This window comes from Saccopteryx leptura, chromosome 2, assembly GCF_036850995.1.
Source record: "Saccopteryx leptura isolate mSacLep1 chromosome 2, mSacLep1_pri_phased_curated, whole genome shotgun sequence".
Taxonomy (NCBI): Eukaryota; Metazoa; Chordata; class Mammalia; order Chiroptera; family Emballonuridae; genus Saccopteryx; species Saccopteryx leptura.
Genome location: NC_089504.1, coordinates 112,985,809 through 113,002,856, shown reverse-complemented (window position 1 = coordinate 113,002,856; position 17,048 = coordinate 112,985,809). Strand labels below are relative to the sequence as shown.

Here is a 17,048-nt window from a genome sequence, read left to right as displayed (position 1 = left end):
TCAACCAATGAATGCATAAAAAGTGGAACAAATTGATATGTCTCTCTTTCTCTCACATTCTCTCTCTCTCCCTCCCTCTTCTTCTCTCTCTAAAATCAATTTTAAAGTATTTTTTAAGAAAGAAAACAATTCTATTTACAATTGCTTTAAATAATGTAAAAGACGTAGGGATAATTTTAATCAAGGACATTAAAGACCTGTATTTGGAAAATACAAGAAGCTGAAGGAATAAATTGAAGAAGATACAAATAAGTGAAAGCATTTATCATGTTTATAGATAGGAAGAATTAACATCATTAAAATGTCTATACTATCCTAACCAATCTATAGATTCATTGTAATTCCTATCAAGATACCAATGTTGTATTTTACAGAACTAGAACAAATATACCAAAAATTTATATAGAACCATAAAAAATTCCAAATAGCAACAGCAATCTTGAGGAAGAAGAACAAAGTTAGAGAAATCATACTACCTGATTTTAAACTATACTACAAGGCTATAGTAATCAAAACATCATGGTACTGTATAGAAACATACATATAGATTAATGGAAAAGAGTAAAGGACCAGAAATAAACCCACACCTTTATAGTAAATTAATATTTAACAAAGGAGGCAAGAACATACAATGGGATAAATATAGTCTATTAAATAAATGATGTTGAGAAAATTGGACAAACAATTGAAACTATACCACCTTGTTACATGATACACAACAATAAACTCAAAGTGGATTAAAGACAAATGTTTAGACTCAATACCATAAAAATCCTAGAAGAAAATATAGCCTGTAAAATCTCAGAAATTTCTTGTAGCAATATTTTTTTCTGCTATATCTCCTCGGGCAAAGAAACAAAAGAAAAATAAATAAATGAGACTATATGAAACTAAAAAGTTTTTGCACAGAAAAGGGAATCACTAACAAAATGAAAAGGCAACCCGCTGAATGGAAAAATATATTCGCAAATGATACATCTGATAATTTATAAAGAATTTATAAAACTCAATACCAATAAATAAACAAACCAATTTAAAAAATGGGCAAGGACCTGAATATACACTCCAAAGAGGACATACAGGTGACTGATAGACATCTGAAAAGATATTCAAATATCTTTCACTAATCATTAGAAAAATGCAAATTAAAACCACAATGAGCTATCATTTCACATCTGTCAGAATGGCTATCATCAACAAGTCCACAAACAAGTGTTGGTGAGGATGTGGAGAAAAGAGAATCCTCGTGCACTGTTGGTGGGAATGTAGACTGGTACAACCACTGTGGAAAGAAATATGGAGTCACCTCAAAATATTAATAATGTAAATACCTTATGATCCAGCATTTCCACTTCTAGGAATATATCCAAAGAAATCCAAAATATTAATTTGAAAGAATATATACACTCATTTGTTCATTGCAGCATTATTTACAATAGTCAAGATTTGGAAGTAGCCTAAGTGTTCATCAGTATGAGTGGATTAGAAAGCTGTGATACATTTACACAATGAGATACTACTTGGCCATAAAAAAGAATGAAATGTTATCTTTTGCAATAGCATGGATGGACCTGGAGAGCATTACGATAGGTGATATAAGCCAGACAGAAAAATAAAAGTACCATATGATTTCACTCATACGTGGAATCTAATGTACAAAATAAATTCACAAACAAAATAGAATTAGACTCACAGGTGGAGAACAGACTGACAGCTGTCAGAGTGGAGTGGGTGTTCATGGCTATGTGAAAAAGGTGTAGAGATTAAGCAAAAAACAAACAAACAAATACCATACATAGACACAGACAACAATATGGTGATTATCAGAGGGAAAGGGGGATGAGGGAAGTTAGAAGATGGTAAGGGAGGATAAATGGTGATGGAAGACTTGACTTGGATGGTGAACACATGCAATATACAGATGATGTATTATAGAACTGTACACATGAACCTATATAATTTAATTAGCCAATCTCACCCTAATAAATTCAATAAGTGTGGACAAGTCCTGCCAGGGGTGAGGACAACGGAGACGCAAAGACCCGTCAGTGATGCAGATCCGATTTATTCAGGAAGTAAGCTAGTTTATATACACAGGTTCAGCCTATAGGATATTACAGCGTGTTCTTCAAAGCCAATGGCTGAAAAGGTCAGGGAGTTGCGTGGTTGGCACTGAGTCACTTCCTTATTGTGGCGAGCTCCCTTCCTGGGTATGCCCAGGAGGATTCTGGGAGCTGGAGAATTCTCACAGCATTGCATCAGCCACAGCTGCTAGGAATGCACTCTGCGCTCCACCCACAAATAAGAAAGAAAAAATAAGAGTTCTTTAATGCATTTGTAGCAGAATCATAACTTGACAAGGTTGGCATTTTGCATAGGTCACAATGGTGTCCGTTTGGGAAATGAGGTAGGGAGTATAGTCCAGATTAACATGACAGTGGCCTGAACCAAGATGGTGGAAATATAGATGACAAGAAGGTGAAGAGGTATTGAGAAGGAACAGTAGCAGAACTTGATAGTTAATTGGATGTCATGATGGGAGGGGAGGGAGAGCATAAAGAAAAAAGTCAATTCAATATGACTTCCTAATATGGTATTTCATGCTAGAATATAAAATACAGAAATTAGAAGTAAATTTGTGGATAAGGAGAGGGAAAATGTAAGTTCATTTGAGTAATATTAAGTTCTCAGTATAAAGAGTACATTCAGATAGAGGGAAGCAGGTGTAAGACTGAAAAGGGCAGGATGTGAAATATGGAAATAAAAAACATTAGTTTGTAAATAATAGCAGAAAGCAATGCAGAGAATTATAGGAAGGGACTGAGCGATAGTATAAATGCTTCCTATAAGTCAGGGTTTTCTACAAAATTCAGAGGCATAATCAGAGCAACTTCTGTTTTAATCCTGGAAGTTACTTGCTAATCTAACTGCCCGCCAGAAATGGGGGCTCCTTACCAAGAATGGAGTTAGAGAGCCCATGTAGCAAAAAGGACACATTGAAGTTAGAGAGACGTGAGTGGATTCCTCCTGACAGGCTTTGATCCTGAAGGAAGCTGAGTTCTTTTGTGTCTGTTGGGGATTGAGATTAGACTTTTCTCAGGGTCTTTGAGGACATCTTTTTAGGAAGAGATGGCGATTTGGCCTTCCTTTCCCTAACAGGGCCGCTGGATGTGGCCTGACTCTTACTGGGAGTGATGACAGTCCAGGCTTCCTGATAACATCAAGAGGGGGGCTAACATTTAGAAACCTGCCCCACTCCCAGGCAAAAATATTCAGTCATCCTTTCAAAACAAATAGCTGAAAGCCAATCACTTATTTAGAATGTAAACACAATGGTGGGTCCTAAATTTAAGTGCTACTTTTTCATCAGTCGCATCAGATTGATTTATATCTGAGACTCAAAAGCTTCAGCTGCTCTAGCAGACAGTCTGGTGACCAAACAAAGTCTTACGGTGTTTCATTTGTTGGGGAAATCAGGAATGGGGGACAGGAATAAACCCCAGATAAAAGAAACTGACTCAGGGGCCTCTTAACAAGGCAGAGACCCAATAAATTTACATACAGATGAGGTTTTAATCTTTGAATTTTTTATTATGTTGTTTAATTTCTTTCTGTATGCTTATATATTTGTAACATCAATACAAACACTCAATTGTTCTTGAATAGTAACTACTTACATTATCTACAACTGTTAAGTGGCTTAGCATTTGCATTGAGAAAGAGCATTTTAATCTCTTTGAAGTTAAAAACTACTACATTATTGGTGTGTTAAATAATAGAAATAATCAAATGGGTTGAACATTTAGATTAAAATGTATCTTCCACTGTTGTTTGGTAACTTTCAGGTTATAGCACTGCTGTTGTTGCCATGGATATTCATATTCTGTCCCAGTTGTTGCAACTTCACAGACTAGGGTGAGGAGAAGTTGTGCATTCCAAGCGTCTATCCAGAAGCCTAGAGCTTCTAACTACCTCACACCATATACTTTTACTTTATTTGAAATAAAATTCTCATTTTGTCTAGGATTCTTTTTTTTTTAATTGCATTTATGTATAATGCCTGGCACTTGTCAGGCTTTCAAATATATATTTTTTCTGTTTGTACTATATTTTACGGTCACTGTTTTATGGGGAATAGTCAGAAATACATGCATGCACTGTGGGGCCAATCCAGCTTCTCATAGGCAAGCCGAGAACTGAGGCAAGTCATTCAAATGTGTTGATGTAATAAACCACATGATCATAGTTCTAAACAAGTTACTTCAACTCACTCAGTTTAGTTAGATAGTCTAAATTTCTGTTTCAGATGCATAGCCTTTACATTTTTGGACAGTGGTCCTTTCTTTTTTGTAATTTTTCATCTTGAGTTCCCATTTCACTTTCATTTACCATTCACTCCATGGAACTTAGACCTGAATACTGTTTCCACAGTTACAGGCCTCAAGGTAATCAGAGCCCTGGGAATTGAGTTCTCCAGTGTGCACACAGGCCCCGACTCTTGGTTTCCAGCATAGGCCAGTGGCTCCAGATTTTGCCCAAGGGGATCCAAGAAAGTGCCTCTCTGCTTACCCTGCCCAACAAACACTGCTGGGCAGCCAGGAGTCAAAGTTTCCTCAGCGGGGTTTGCAGGAACTGGGGAACCCCTCCCTACCTTGCAAAAAAAGGGGAGTGGACAGTCTCCAGTGCAGTGTCCCGTATCTGTGGGAAGCTGCCACAGCCTCATAGAGCTGAAAGTCAGCTGTTGGATAAAAGGAGCTTCTGTTACTTAGTATCCACCATGTGGACTGCCTTTTCCAGTACATAAAGCATGCTTAAGAGTATAGTATCTCTCTCATCACTGCATTTCCAAATCCTACTTACCTTGCAGGGTTGACCCCATCTTATTTTCAGTATTAAATTATGTTGTTAAATATGGGGAACATTTTTAGACTATAAAAGAGTACAAAAATACAAAAAAAGTGTAGCAAACAACTGTATACCATTACATAATAAAAAGTATATATTACTGATAGTGTTGATGTAGCTCTTCTACCTCATCCCCACAGATTTCTTTTCCCTCTCCCCAGAGGTAAGTTGTACCTTGCAGTTGGGCTCTTAGGTCGAGTTTTTGAATGGTTGTGCTCTTTTCTGGATCTCAGACTTTTTTCAAGGAGGCCAGTGCCAGCTCTCTAACCTGACCAAGTCCTATGACCCCTCCCCCCATGAAAGTGTTAAAAAGATTCCAAGGTATGAAGGCACCCTGGACCTTCAGCTAGGTCCACCATTTTTACTGGTAACCACTAGACCTCTTTTAACCTCTGATTCCTGTATTGAGCATTTGGTCTAGTTTCCAATCACCTATTTTGTACCAACTTTATGGATATAGAATATATTGTTTCCTGACAAAACTATAAAATCTTGAAACAGTATCATTCTTTTAGATCAAACTTGGAGAAGGCCATATAAGGGTTCTTACACTAGTGTAGTTTACACTTGTAAGCCAATCCTTTTATCAGAGGTGTGAATACATAGAAGTGTACCTCATTTTATAGAGTAGATAATATTGCAACTATCTGACAGTCATTGATAACCTACTATAATCTTGTTAGTGAGTTAAACATTATAAAAAGATAAGAAATGTATAAAGATTTATAAATGCATTATTAAAAAATCAAAAGTGAATGAGGAGCTATTATAACTAATACGACAAAAATACAAAAGATCATAAGAGACTACTATGAACAAAAATTTATATACATTAACAAAATTAAGGATAAAAATCATATGATCATGTCAATAAATACAGACAAAACATTTGACAAAATTCAACATTCATTTATGATAAACATTCAACAGAGAGGGTACAGAGAGAACATATCTCTACATAATAAAAGTCACACATGACAAGTCTACAGCTAACATTATATTCAATGGTGAAAAACTGAAAGCTCTTCTAAGATCAGAAACAAGGTAAAGATGCTCATTCTCACCACTTTTATTCAACATAATAATGGAAGTCCTAGCCAGATCAATTAGGCAAGAAAAAGGAAATAAAAGTCATCTAAATTGAAAAGGAAGTAAACTCACTATTTGTAGATGGTATGATAGTATGTATAAAAAACCCTAGAGACTCCATCAAAACACTGTTAGAATGAATACATTAATTCAGTAATGTTGCAGGATACAAAAGCAATACAAAAAATCTCTTACACTTCTATACACTAATAATGAACTATCAGAAAGTGAAATTAAGAAAACAATCCCGCCTGACCTGTGGTGGCGCAGTGGATAAAGCATCAACCTGGAAATGCTGAGGTCGCTGGTTCAAAACCCTGGGCTTGCCTGGTCAAGGCACATATGGGAGTTGATGCTTCCAGCTCCTCCCCCCTTCTCTCTCTCTGTCTCTCCTCTCTCTCTCTCTCTCTCTCTCTCTGTCTCTCCCTCTCCTCTCTAAAATGAATAAATAAAAATTTAAAAAAAGAAAACAATCCCATTTTATCACAAAGAATAAAATACCAAAGAATAAAGTTAACCAGAGATGAAAGAGCTGTACACTGAAAACTATAAGACAGTAAGTAAAGAAATTTAAGAAGATACAGACACGCACACACACACAAAGGAAAGATATTTTGTGCTTGTGGATCGGAAAATGAATATTGTTAAGATGTCTATACCACCTAAAGCAACCCACAGGTTCAATGCAATCTTTATCAAAATTCCAATGGCATTTTTTACAGAAATAGGACAACAATCCAAAAAATTATATAGAATGACAAAAGACACTGAATAGCCAAAGCAATGTTTTTTTTTTGGGTTTTTTTTTGGTTTTTTTTTTTTATAAATTTTTATTAATGTTGATGGGATGACATTAATAATTCAGGGTACATATATTCAAAGAAAACATGTCTAGGTTATCTTGTCATTAAATTATGTTGCATACCCCTCACCCAGAGTCAGATTGTCCTCCGTCACCCTCTGTCTAGTTTTCTCTGTGCCCCTCCTCCTCCCCCTAACTCTCTCCCTCCCTCCCTCCTGCGTCCTCCCTCCCCCCACCCCTGGTAACCACCACTCTCTTGTCCATGTCTCTTAGTCTCGTTTTTATGTTCCACCAATGTATGGAATCATGTAGTTCTTGTTTTTTTCTGATTTACTTATTTCACTCCGTATAATGTTATCAAGATCCCACCATTTCGCTGTAAATGATCTGATGTCATCATTTCTTATGGCTGAGTAGTATTCCATAGTGTATATGTGCCACATCTTCTTTATCCAGTCATCTATTGAAGGGTTTTTTGGTTGTTTCCATGTCTTGGCCACTGTGAACAGTGCTGCAATGAACATGGGGCTGCATGTGTCTTTACGTATCAATGATTCTGAGGTTTTGGGGTATATACCCAGTAGAGGGATTGCTGGGTCATAAGGTAGTTCTATTTGCAGTTTTTTGAGGAACCACCATACTTTCCTCCATAATGGTTGTACTACTTTACATTCCCACCAACAGTGTATGAGGGTTCCTTTTTCTCCACAGCCTCTCCAACATTTGCTATTACCCGTCTTGTTGATAATAGCTAATCTAACAGGGGTGAGGTGGTATCTCATTGTAGTTTTGATTTGCATTTCTCTAATAACTAATAAAGCTGAGCATCTTTTCATATATCTGTTGGCCATTTGTATTTCTTCCTGGGGGAAGTGTCTGTTCATGTCCTCTTCCCATTTTTTTATTGGATTGTTTGTTTGTTTGTTGTTGAGTTTTATGAGTTCTTTGTAAATTTTGGATATTAGGCCCTTATCTGAGCTGTTGTTTGAAAATATCAGTTCCCATTTAGTTGGCTGTCTGTTTATTTTGATATCAGTTTCTCTTGCTGAGCAAAAACTTTTTATTCTGATGTAGTCCCATTCATTTATCTTTGCCTTCACTTCTCTTGCCATTGGAGTCAAGTTCATAAAATGTTCTTTAAAACCCAGGTCCATGAGTTTAGTACCTATATCTTCTTCTATGTACTTTATTGTTTCAGATCTTATATTTAGGTCTTTGATCCATTTTGAATTAATTTTAGTACACGGGGACAGGCTGTAGTCGAGTTTCATTCTTTTGCATGTGGCTTTCCAGTTTTCCCAACACCATTTGTTGAAGAGGCTTTCTTTTCTCCATTTTGTGTTGTTGGCCCCCTTATCAAAGATTATTTGACCATATATATGTGGTTTTATTTCTGGGCTTTCTATTCTGTTCCATTGGTCTGAGTGTCTATTTTTCTGCCAATACCATACAGTTTTGATTATTGTGGCCCTATAATATAGTTTAAAGTCAGGTATTGTAATGCCCCCAGCTTCATTCTTTTTCCTTAGGATTGCTTTGGCTATTCGGGGTTTTTTATAGTTCCATATAAATCTGATGATTTTTTGTTCCATTTCTTTAAAAAATGTCATAGAAATTTTGATGGGAATTGCATTAAATTTATATATTACTTTGGGTAATATGGCCATTTTAATTATATTTATTCTTCCTATCCAAGAACAAGGAATATTTTTCCATCTCATTGTGTCTTTTTCTATTTCTCTTAGCAATGCCTTGTAGTTTTCGTTATATAGGTCCTTTACATTCTTTGTTATGTTTATTCCTAGGTATTTTATTTTTTTTGTTGCAATCATGAAGGGGATTATTTTTTTGAGTTTGTTTTCTAATATTTCATTGTTGGCATATAGAAAGGCTATGGACTTTTGTATGTTAATTTTGTATCCTGCGACCTTACTGTATTGGTTTATTGTTTCTAGTAATCTTTTTGTGGGGTCCTTTGGGTTTTCAATGTATAGGATCATATCATCAGCAAAAAGTGATACCTTTACTTCTTCTTTTCCAATATGGATGCCTTTTATTTCTTTGTCTTGTCTGATTGCTCTGGCCAGAACTTCTAGCACCACGTTAAATAAGAGTGGAGAGAGTGGACAACCCTGTCATGTTCCTGATTTAAGGTGGAAAGTCCTCAGTTTTACGCCATTTAATATGATGTTGGCTGATGGTTTATCATATATGGCCTTTATCATGTTGAGATATTTTCCTTCTATACCCATTTTGTTGAGAGTCTTAAACATAAAATTGTGTTGTATTTTATCGAAAGCCTTTTCTGCATCTATTGATAAGATCATGTGGTTTTTGTTCTTTGTTTTGTTGATATGGTGTATTACGTTAACCGTTTTACGTATGTTGAACCATCCTTGAGATTCTGGGATGAATCCCACTTGATCATGATGTATTATTTTTTTTTTTTTTTTTTTTTTTTTTTTTTGCATTTTTTCTGAAGCTGGAAACAGGGAGAGACAGTCAGACAGACTCCCGCATGCGCCCGACCGGGATCCACCCAGCACGCCCACCAGGGGCGACGCTCTGCCCACCAGGGGGCGATGCTCTGCCCATCCTGGGCGTCGCCATGTTGCGACCAGAGCCACTCTAGCGCCTGGGGCAGAGGCCACAGAGCCATCCCCAGCGCTCGGGCCATCTTTGCTCCAATGGAGCCTTGGCTGCGGGAGGGGAAGAGAGAGACAGAGAGGAAGGCACGGCAGAGGGGTGGAGAAGCAAATGGGCGCTTACTCCTGTGTGCCCTGGCCGGGAATCGAACCCGGGTTCTCCGCACGCTAGGCCGACGCTCTACCGCTGAGCCAACCGGCCAGGGCCTGTATTATTTTTTTAATATGTTGTTGTATTCGATTTGCCAGTATTTTGTTTAGTATTTTAGCATCTGTATTCATTAGAGATATTGGTCTGTAGTTTTCTTTCTTTGTGCCATCCTTGCCTGGTTTTGGTATGAGGGTTATGTTGGCCTCATAAAATGTGTTTGGAAGTATTGCTTCTTCTTCAATTTTTTGGAAGACTTTGAGTAGAATAGGAACCAAGTCTTCTTTGAATGCTTGATAGAATTCACTAGTATAATCGTCTGGGCCTGGACTTTTATTTTTGGGGAGGTTTTTAATAGTTTTTTCTATTTCTTCCCTGCTGATTGGTCTGTTTAGTCTTTCTGCTTCTTCATGACTCAGTTTAGGAAGGTTGTATTGTTCTAGGAATTTATCCATTTCTTCTAGATTGTTGTATTTGGTGGCATATAGTTTTTCATAGTATTCTACAATAATTCTTTGTATATCTATGATGTCTGTGGTGATTTCTCCTCTTTCATTTTGGATTTTATTTATTTGAGTCCTGTGTCTTTTTTCCTTGGTGAGTCTTGCCAAGGGTTTGTCGATTTTGTTGATCTTTTCAAAGAACCAGCTCCTTGTTTTATTGATTTTTTCTATAGTTTTTCTGTTCTCTATTTCATTTATTTCTGCTCTGATTTTTATTATCTCCTTTCTTCGGCTGGTTTTGGGTTGTCTTTGTTCTTCTTTTTCTAGCTCCTTAAGGTGTGAAGTTAAGTGGTTTACTTCGGCTCTCTCTTGTTTGTTCATATAGGCCTGAAGTGATATGAACTTTCCTCTTATTACTGCTTTTGCTGCATCCCAGAGATTCTGATATGTCGTATTTTCATTTTCATTTGTCTGTATATATCTTTTGATCTCTGCGCTTATTTCTTCTTTGACCCATTCATTTTTTAGAAGTATGTTGTTTAGTTTCCACAATTTTGTGTGTTTTTCCCCCTCTTTTTTACAGTTGAATTCTAGTTTCAAGGCTTTATGATCAGAGAATATACTTGGTACAATTTCAATTTTTCTAAATTTGCTGATATTGTCTTTGTGGCCCAACATATGGTCAATTCTTGAGAATGTTCCATGTACACTAGAGAAAAATGTATACTCTGTCGCTTTGGGATGAAGTGTCCTGTAGATGTCTATCATATCCAGGTGTTCCAGTATTTCGTTTAAGGCCATTATATCTTTATTGATTCTCCGTTTGGATGACAGATCTAGAGCTGTCAGCGGTGTATTGAGGTCTCCAAGTATGATTGTATTTTTGTCAGTTTTTGTTTTAAGGTCAATAAGTAGCTGTCTTATATATTTTGGTGTTCCTTGGTTTGGTGCATATATATTAAGGATTGTTATGTCTTCTTGATTCAGTGTCCCCTTAATCATTATGAAATGACCATTTTTGTCTCTGAGTACTTTTTCTGTCTTGTAGTCAGCATTATCAGATATGAGTATTGCTACACCTGGTTTTTTTTTGGGTGTTGTTTGCTTGGAGTATTGTTTTCCAGCCTTTCACTTTGAATTTGTTTTTATCCTTGATGCTTAGATGAGTTTCTTGTAGGCAGCATACAGTTGGATTTTCTTTTTTAATCCATTCTGCTACTCTGTGTCTTTTTATTGGTAAGTTTAATCCATTTACATTTAGTGTAATTATTGACACTTGTGGGTTCCCTATTGCCATTTTATAAATTGCTTTCTATTAGTTTTGTATCTTGTTTGATTCTTCTCTTTTGTTTTTCTATTGTTTGTTTTTGTTTGTTTGTATTCCATACTTCTTTCTTCTGTTGCTACCTTTTTTAAGTCAAGTGTTTTTGTGGTGGTTTTTTCAAGGGTGGTTACCATTAAGTAATGAAAAGGGTATCTACCATATTCATTGTAGTACCCTTTCTTATGAGTATTTCTACGCTTCATCGTCCTTTGCTACTGTTAATCTTCATCTTTTCTCCCCTTTTTTTTCTTTTGTTGTCACAGTTTAAGTTTGGTTTTATTGTTTTCTTGGTGGAGCTGTTACTTGTGGTTTTGTTTTCTTTTGTTCTTTGAATCTGGTTGGAAAACCCCCTTTAGTATTTCCTGGAGTGGGGGCTTTCTGATGATAAATTCTCTCATCTTTTCTGTATTTGTGAATGTTTTTATATCTCCTTCATAATTGAAGGATAGCTTTGATGGGTATAGTATTCTTGGCTGAAAGTTTCTCTCTTTCAGGGCTTTGAATATTGGGGTCCACTCTCTTCTAGCTTGTAGAGTTTCTGCTGAGAAATCTGATGATAATCTAATAGGTCTTCCTTTATATGTTGTATTCTTCTTTTCCTTGGCTGCCTTAAGAATTTTTTCTTTGTCATTGGTTTGTGTCATCTTCATTATGATGTGCCTTGGAATGGGTTTGTTGGGGTTAAGAAAACTCGGTGTTCTGTTTGCTTCTTGAATTTGAGGCTTTAGTTCTTTCCACAGGCTTGGGAAGTTCTCATCTATTATTTGTTTGAGTATATTCTCCATTCCATTTTCTTTCTCTTCTCCCTCTGATATACCTATTATTCTTATGTTATTCTTTCTGATGGAGTCAGACAATTCCTGTAGGGCTTTCTCATTCTTTATTATTTTTGAGTCTCTTTCTTCTTCTCTCTGTTGTGCCTCAAGTTGCTTGTCTTCTATTTCACTAATCCTATCTTCTATCTGGGCTGTTCTATTAGCTAAGCTTGTTATTTCATTTTTCAGTTCGTGAATTGAGTTTTTCATCTGTGTTTGATTTGTTTTTATAGTTTCAATTTCCTTGGTAATATATTCTTTGTGATCATTGAGTTGTTTTCTGATCTCCCTAAATTGCCTTTCTGTGTTTTCTTGTATATCTCTGAGTATTTTTAAGATTTCTATTTTAAATTCTCTGTCATTTGGCTCCAAGGCTTCCAATATGTTAAATATTTTCTCCATAGATTTTTCCACATCTATTTGTGTTACCTCTCTATCTTTTGTATCCATAATATTCGATTTCCTTTTTCTTATTGGCATCTGAAGGTGGTGTTGTTGATAGTGTTAATTAGAATTAAGAAAGAATAAAAAGGGAAAAAAAAGGGGGAAAACACTCCACACACAAAAAAAGTAATAATTTATTATTTCCCCCTTTTTTCTTTCTTCTCCTCCTCTCTTCTCACCTCTTTAGGGAAATATCGTGATGACCTGTGAATTATATTATGCTAAATGGAACAAAAACTGCCTATAACGGAGGGCCTGATTTGGGGTGAAGATTTCAAGGGGCAAAAAAGGGAGTAGGGACCTACTAAATGCAAAAAAAAAAAGGGGGGGGGGAGAATATCTTAGACAAGCATAAAATGATTTGTTTGTAAGTGTAGGTCGACCAAGAGATATAATGAGAGGGATAAGAGGGAAACAGAAAAAAGGAGAGAAAAAATAATAATATTTAAAGAAGAAAAAAATAAAAATAATAAGTAAAAATCTGTTGTATTAAGTGGAGCGAAGACTAAATACAATGGAGACTTTGGGTTGGGAGGAATGCTAGTGAGTTAAAAAGCAATGTAAAAAGTACCCAAAATGCCACAAAAACAAACAAATAAATGAAAACCAAGAACAAAAGCAGAAAAAAAAAAAAAAAGAAGAACAAACACCAAAAAAAAACAAAAAAACTTGAGTCCCAAATTAAATAATTTGTTTGTGATTGAGGATTAACTGGGAGGAAAAGTAAAAGGAGAAAAGAAGAAACGAATAGAAAGGAAAAAATAAGAAAAAGAGAGAAATGAAGGAAGAAAAAAAGGAAAGGGGAAAAAAAAAACAAAAATAAAACAGAAGGGGAGAGAGTGAGAGTTAAGGGTTTTGGAGTGTAACCCTAAAGGATAGTAAGGATGAAGAAAAGAAATAAAATGTAACACTCATGGGTAGTGTAGTTCAAGAAAAGGGTAGCATAAGATGGGCAGAGAATAAAAGGACCGAGGTGGAGGAAATACAAATAATATTAAAGGCAATAAGAAAGAAGAAAGAAACAACAACAACAAAGAATTAGTGGAACAAGTTATAAAGTCTGTGGATTTTTCTTGATTTTGAGAGGTTAACTTCTTCCTTTTTCTTTTCTCTCCCTCTTCCTGGTTGGTGACTCTGTACCCCAGGTTCTGCCCCTGTGTCACGCTTAGGTAGGGATTTGCAGTTGATGGGATTCTATGGCAATGTCATATAATTGGCTTTAGTCTCGCTGGTAGTCAAGGCTTGTTGGCGTTTGCAGAGTCCAACAATGAGAGAGTTTGTTTTCCTGGAGTCTCTCCCCTAGTCTCCCCTTCCTGAATTAGCAGCCTGGTGATCCAGCTATGAGGCTGCTACTGCTCCTGTCTGGGGAGTAAGAGGCTCAAAGAGCTGGGAAATCCCCACTCTGTCCTCACTCAGCGCAAGGCTCTGGGTAAGGCTCTGGCAGTCAGAGCCTCCAGTGTAATCAGGTGGGGCTGGGAGTCAATTGTTGTCAAGGTGACTGTTCAGCGCCTAGCATTCAGTTGGACCACTCAATCCAGGCTTTCCACACTTTGTAGCCTGTTTTGGCTGGGAAGAAGATGCACTATTCGCTGCTTGCTGTGTAGATCTTAATATCTGCCAAGTCCCTCTTGTTAGGTATATCCCTGAATATGGAGGCTCTGTCAATCAGAAGTTGCCCCCGCCCCTTTAGCGAACGGCACTGAAAAATATTATGCCTCTTGTCTTGGATCGCTGAACTGGGAGAGATCTTATCAATTAGAGCCCCGTGGGTGCGCAGATTTCGTGGGTTAAGCTAATTTCAGTGATTGGATCCGCAGCTGTGCTCCAGAAAGTATTTCAGGCTGCCTGCGCGCCCATCCCCCAACGCTTGATTGTTAGCTTGAATGGCTGGGTGAGGTGCCCCGCCCACGGAGAGAATCTCCTGACTAGGAAAGGCAGGTTTGGCGCCCCTCCCGGACTGCGGCACAGGGGGCGCGCAGCTTCTCAGCACACGCCGGTAGCTGGGACTCCCGGACCGCAGCACGGGCGCGCGAGCGGCTTCACGGCGGTAGCCAGGACTCCCGGACCGCGGCACGGGCAGCTGCACGTGTGGGTTGACTCACCACAGGCGTATTCCCTCCTCGGCAACAGTCCTTTCGCTTTCTGTGTGTGTGTGGAACTCCGGGATGCTCCGCGGATATATTTTTCTGTTTCTAGTTGATAAATTTGTTGAGATTTTGGGGAGATCTGTCGGACGCGCTGCTCATGGCGCCATTTCCGTGACGTCAGCCAAAGCAATGTTGATAAAGAAAAACAAAGCTAAAGGTATCATACCTGTTATCATTTATATATATGATATTATTATTATAGAATATATATAATAATATTCAGCCACAAACAATGAAATCTTGCCATTTGCTCCAATGTTGGTGGACCTCAAGAACCTTCATTATACTAGGTGAAAGAAGCCAGACAGAGAAAGACTAAAACCAAATGATCTCTCTTTTATGTGAAGTTAAAAAAATCAAAACAAAAAAACCAAGCTCATAGATACAGAGAACAGACTGGTGGTTGGCAGAGGTGGGAGTAGAGGATGGAAGAAACGAGTGAAGGAGGAGGGGATAAAAATAAAATATTATCAGATATATATATATGAAATGCATCACAATTTGGTTCCTCATTTTACACAATATCTCAGATGATTATTATGCATTTCTGAAAATAATTAATTAGTTTATGGTTTAAATGTAATAATGGCACCCATGACTTTAATGAAGACTGCATTATTAATTTTATAACTTGATTTGCATTATAGGAATTTTTAAATATACAGTTGTCTTTTTCCAAAACGACTTGAAAATTAATAGTGTTTGCCCAAACAATTGAATAAGAACTGTTTACCTTAGACCAAATCATCAATACCATTGTGGGTTTGTTTTTTTTTACCAGAGTTTGAAAAGGCATTAGTGCACTCATTTTTTTTTTCCTTGCATCGCCATTGGATCACTATCTAGAGAAACTGCCAAATTTGGTGTTATGGAACTTCCACAGCATCTTCCAGTCTATGACTGTGTGTGTGAACACAGAGTAAAGTTGTCCCTCAGCTTGGATGACTGAAATATAGTTGGCAGCATATTCCCTTCTGTCATCTGGACTTGAAATGAAGCTAACTAAACCAACAAACATTACAGTAAAATTCTTTATGAATTGATCATTTATGTACCTTATTGATTATAACTAGATTAACTGCATTATTATACAAACATGTCATCTTTTTAACTAACATCATCTAAAATTTCACCTAAAATATCCCTGTAATGGTATCTCCATTAAAAAAAATGCAACAAAGCCCCGTGAGTATAAATTTATTAAAGTCACAGAAATTGTGGTCAGTTGTCAGTCAGGAACGTGAATCAAATACTTAACTGTAATTTGGATTTCCCTTTTTCCTTATTTTCCAGACACTGCAAATGGACGTCAACAAGCTGAACATAACCTTGCTCCGAACATTCCGCCAGGGCGTGGCGGCAGCCCTCGGACTCTCAGCCCAGCGAGTGCACATCAATCGCCTCCTTGTAAGATGCCTCCATCTCACATTCCCAGTCACAGCTTTGTTTTTTATTGAAGGTCTCAATAATAAAGAAAAATAACTAAAAACACCCATGCTTTAGTCCTATGGCTCCTGAGCCAAAGCTGGCATACCAGCGGTTTTTGTAAGGAAAGTTTTATTGCAGTAAACTCAGTCATTTGTTTACATATTGTCTGTGGCTATTTTCATGTTACAGTGACAGAGTTGAGTCATTCGGAAAGATTGTTTGGCTAAATCGAAGGTTTAAATTCTTGCTATATGACCCTTCACAGAAAAAGTTTATCAACCCTCTCGTAGATTAAGGCTAATACCATGATAGGTATGAATAAAGGGGCCCAAAATACTTGTCTCCCCAACCTGACACTACACCAAAAACATTCTTCGTAAGAGTGAAACTTTCTGTGTCAGTTAAAGCACTGTCTCCAGATGTCACTTATGCAAACTTCTTCAAGTACAGCAGTAGGATGAAGGATACTAAATGCACAGACTAAGGATTTTGATTTTAAAAATAAAGAAAAAAAATAGTCCTCAAGGACAGCAGTCCAAATGGAATGCAAGAATAGATGGTTCTGAAAAGCCTAGAGAAAAGAGGGATAGGTATGTAGGGGATGGGGGTGAGGCAGACCCAAATGATTTTTTGTATAGAGCCCACTTTAGACCTATTTGTCAATCAACCAGCCACAACCTTTCTTCCCCCCTTTCCTCAGTGTTTGGCAACCTTGATGTCATCCAACTATTTATTCCCATCTGCCCTGGGTGAGAGAAAGGCAAATTCAAAGCAGAGGATTTTCTCTTTGTAAAGAGCTAAAACCTGCGAAAAGGGACTTTGGAATCATCTTAACAGTTTTAAAATTGTTCTTAATTT

At 37.2% G+C, this 17,048-nt stretch overlaps 1 protein-coding gene across 1 annotated transcript in view; it reads left to right on the top strand.

Moving 5' to 3' along the window:
- The window catches only part of PTPRR (protein tyrosine phosphatase receptor type R), a 303,626-nt gene that overhangs the window by 163,233 nt on the left and 123,345 nt on the right, over positions 1-17,048 (top strand). The window contains exon 3 of the mRNA XM_066368559.1: positions 16,056-16,169. Within this exon, the coding sequence (XP_066224656.1) occupies positions 16,056-16,169 (114 nt within the window). The remainder of the gene's footprint in view (positions 1-16,055; positions 16,170-17,048) is intronic.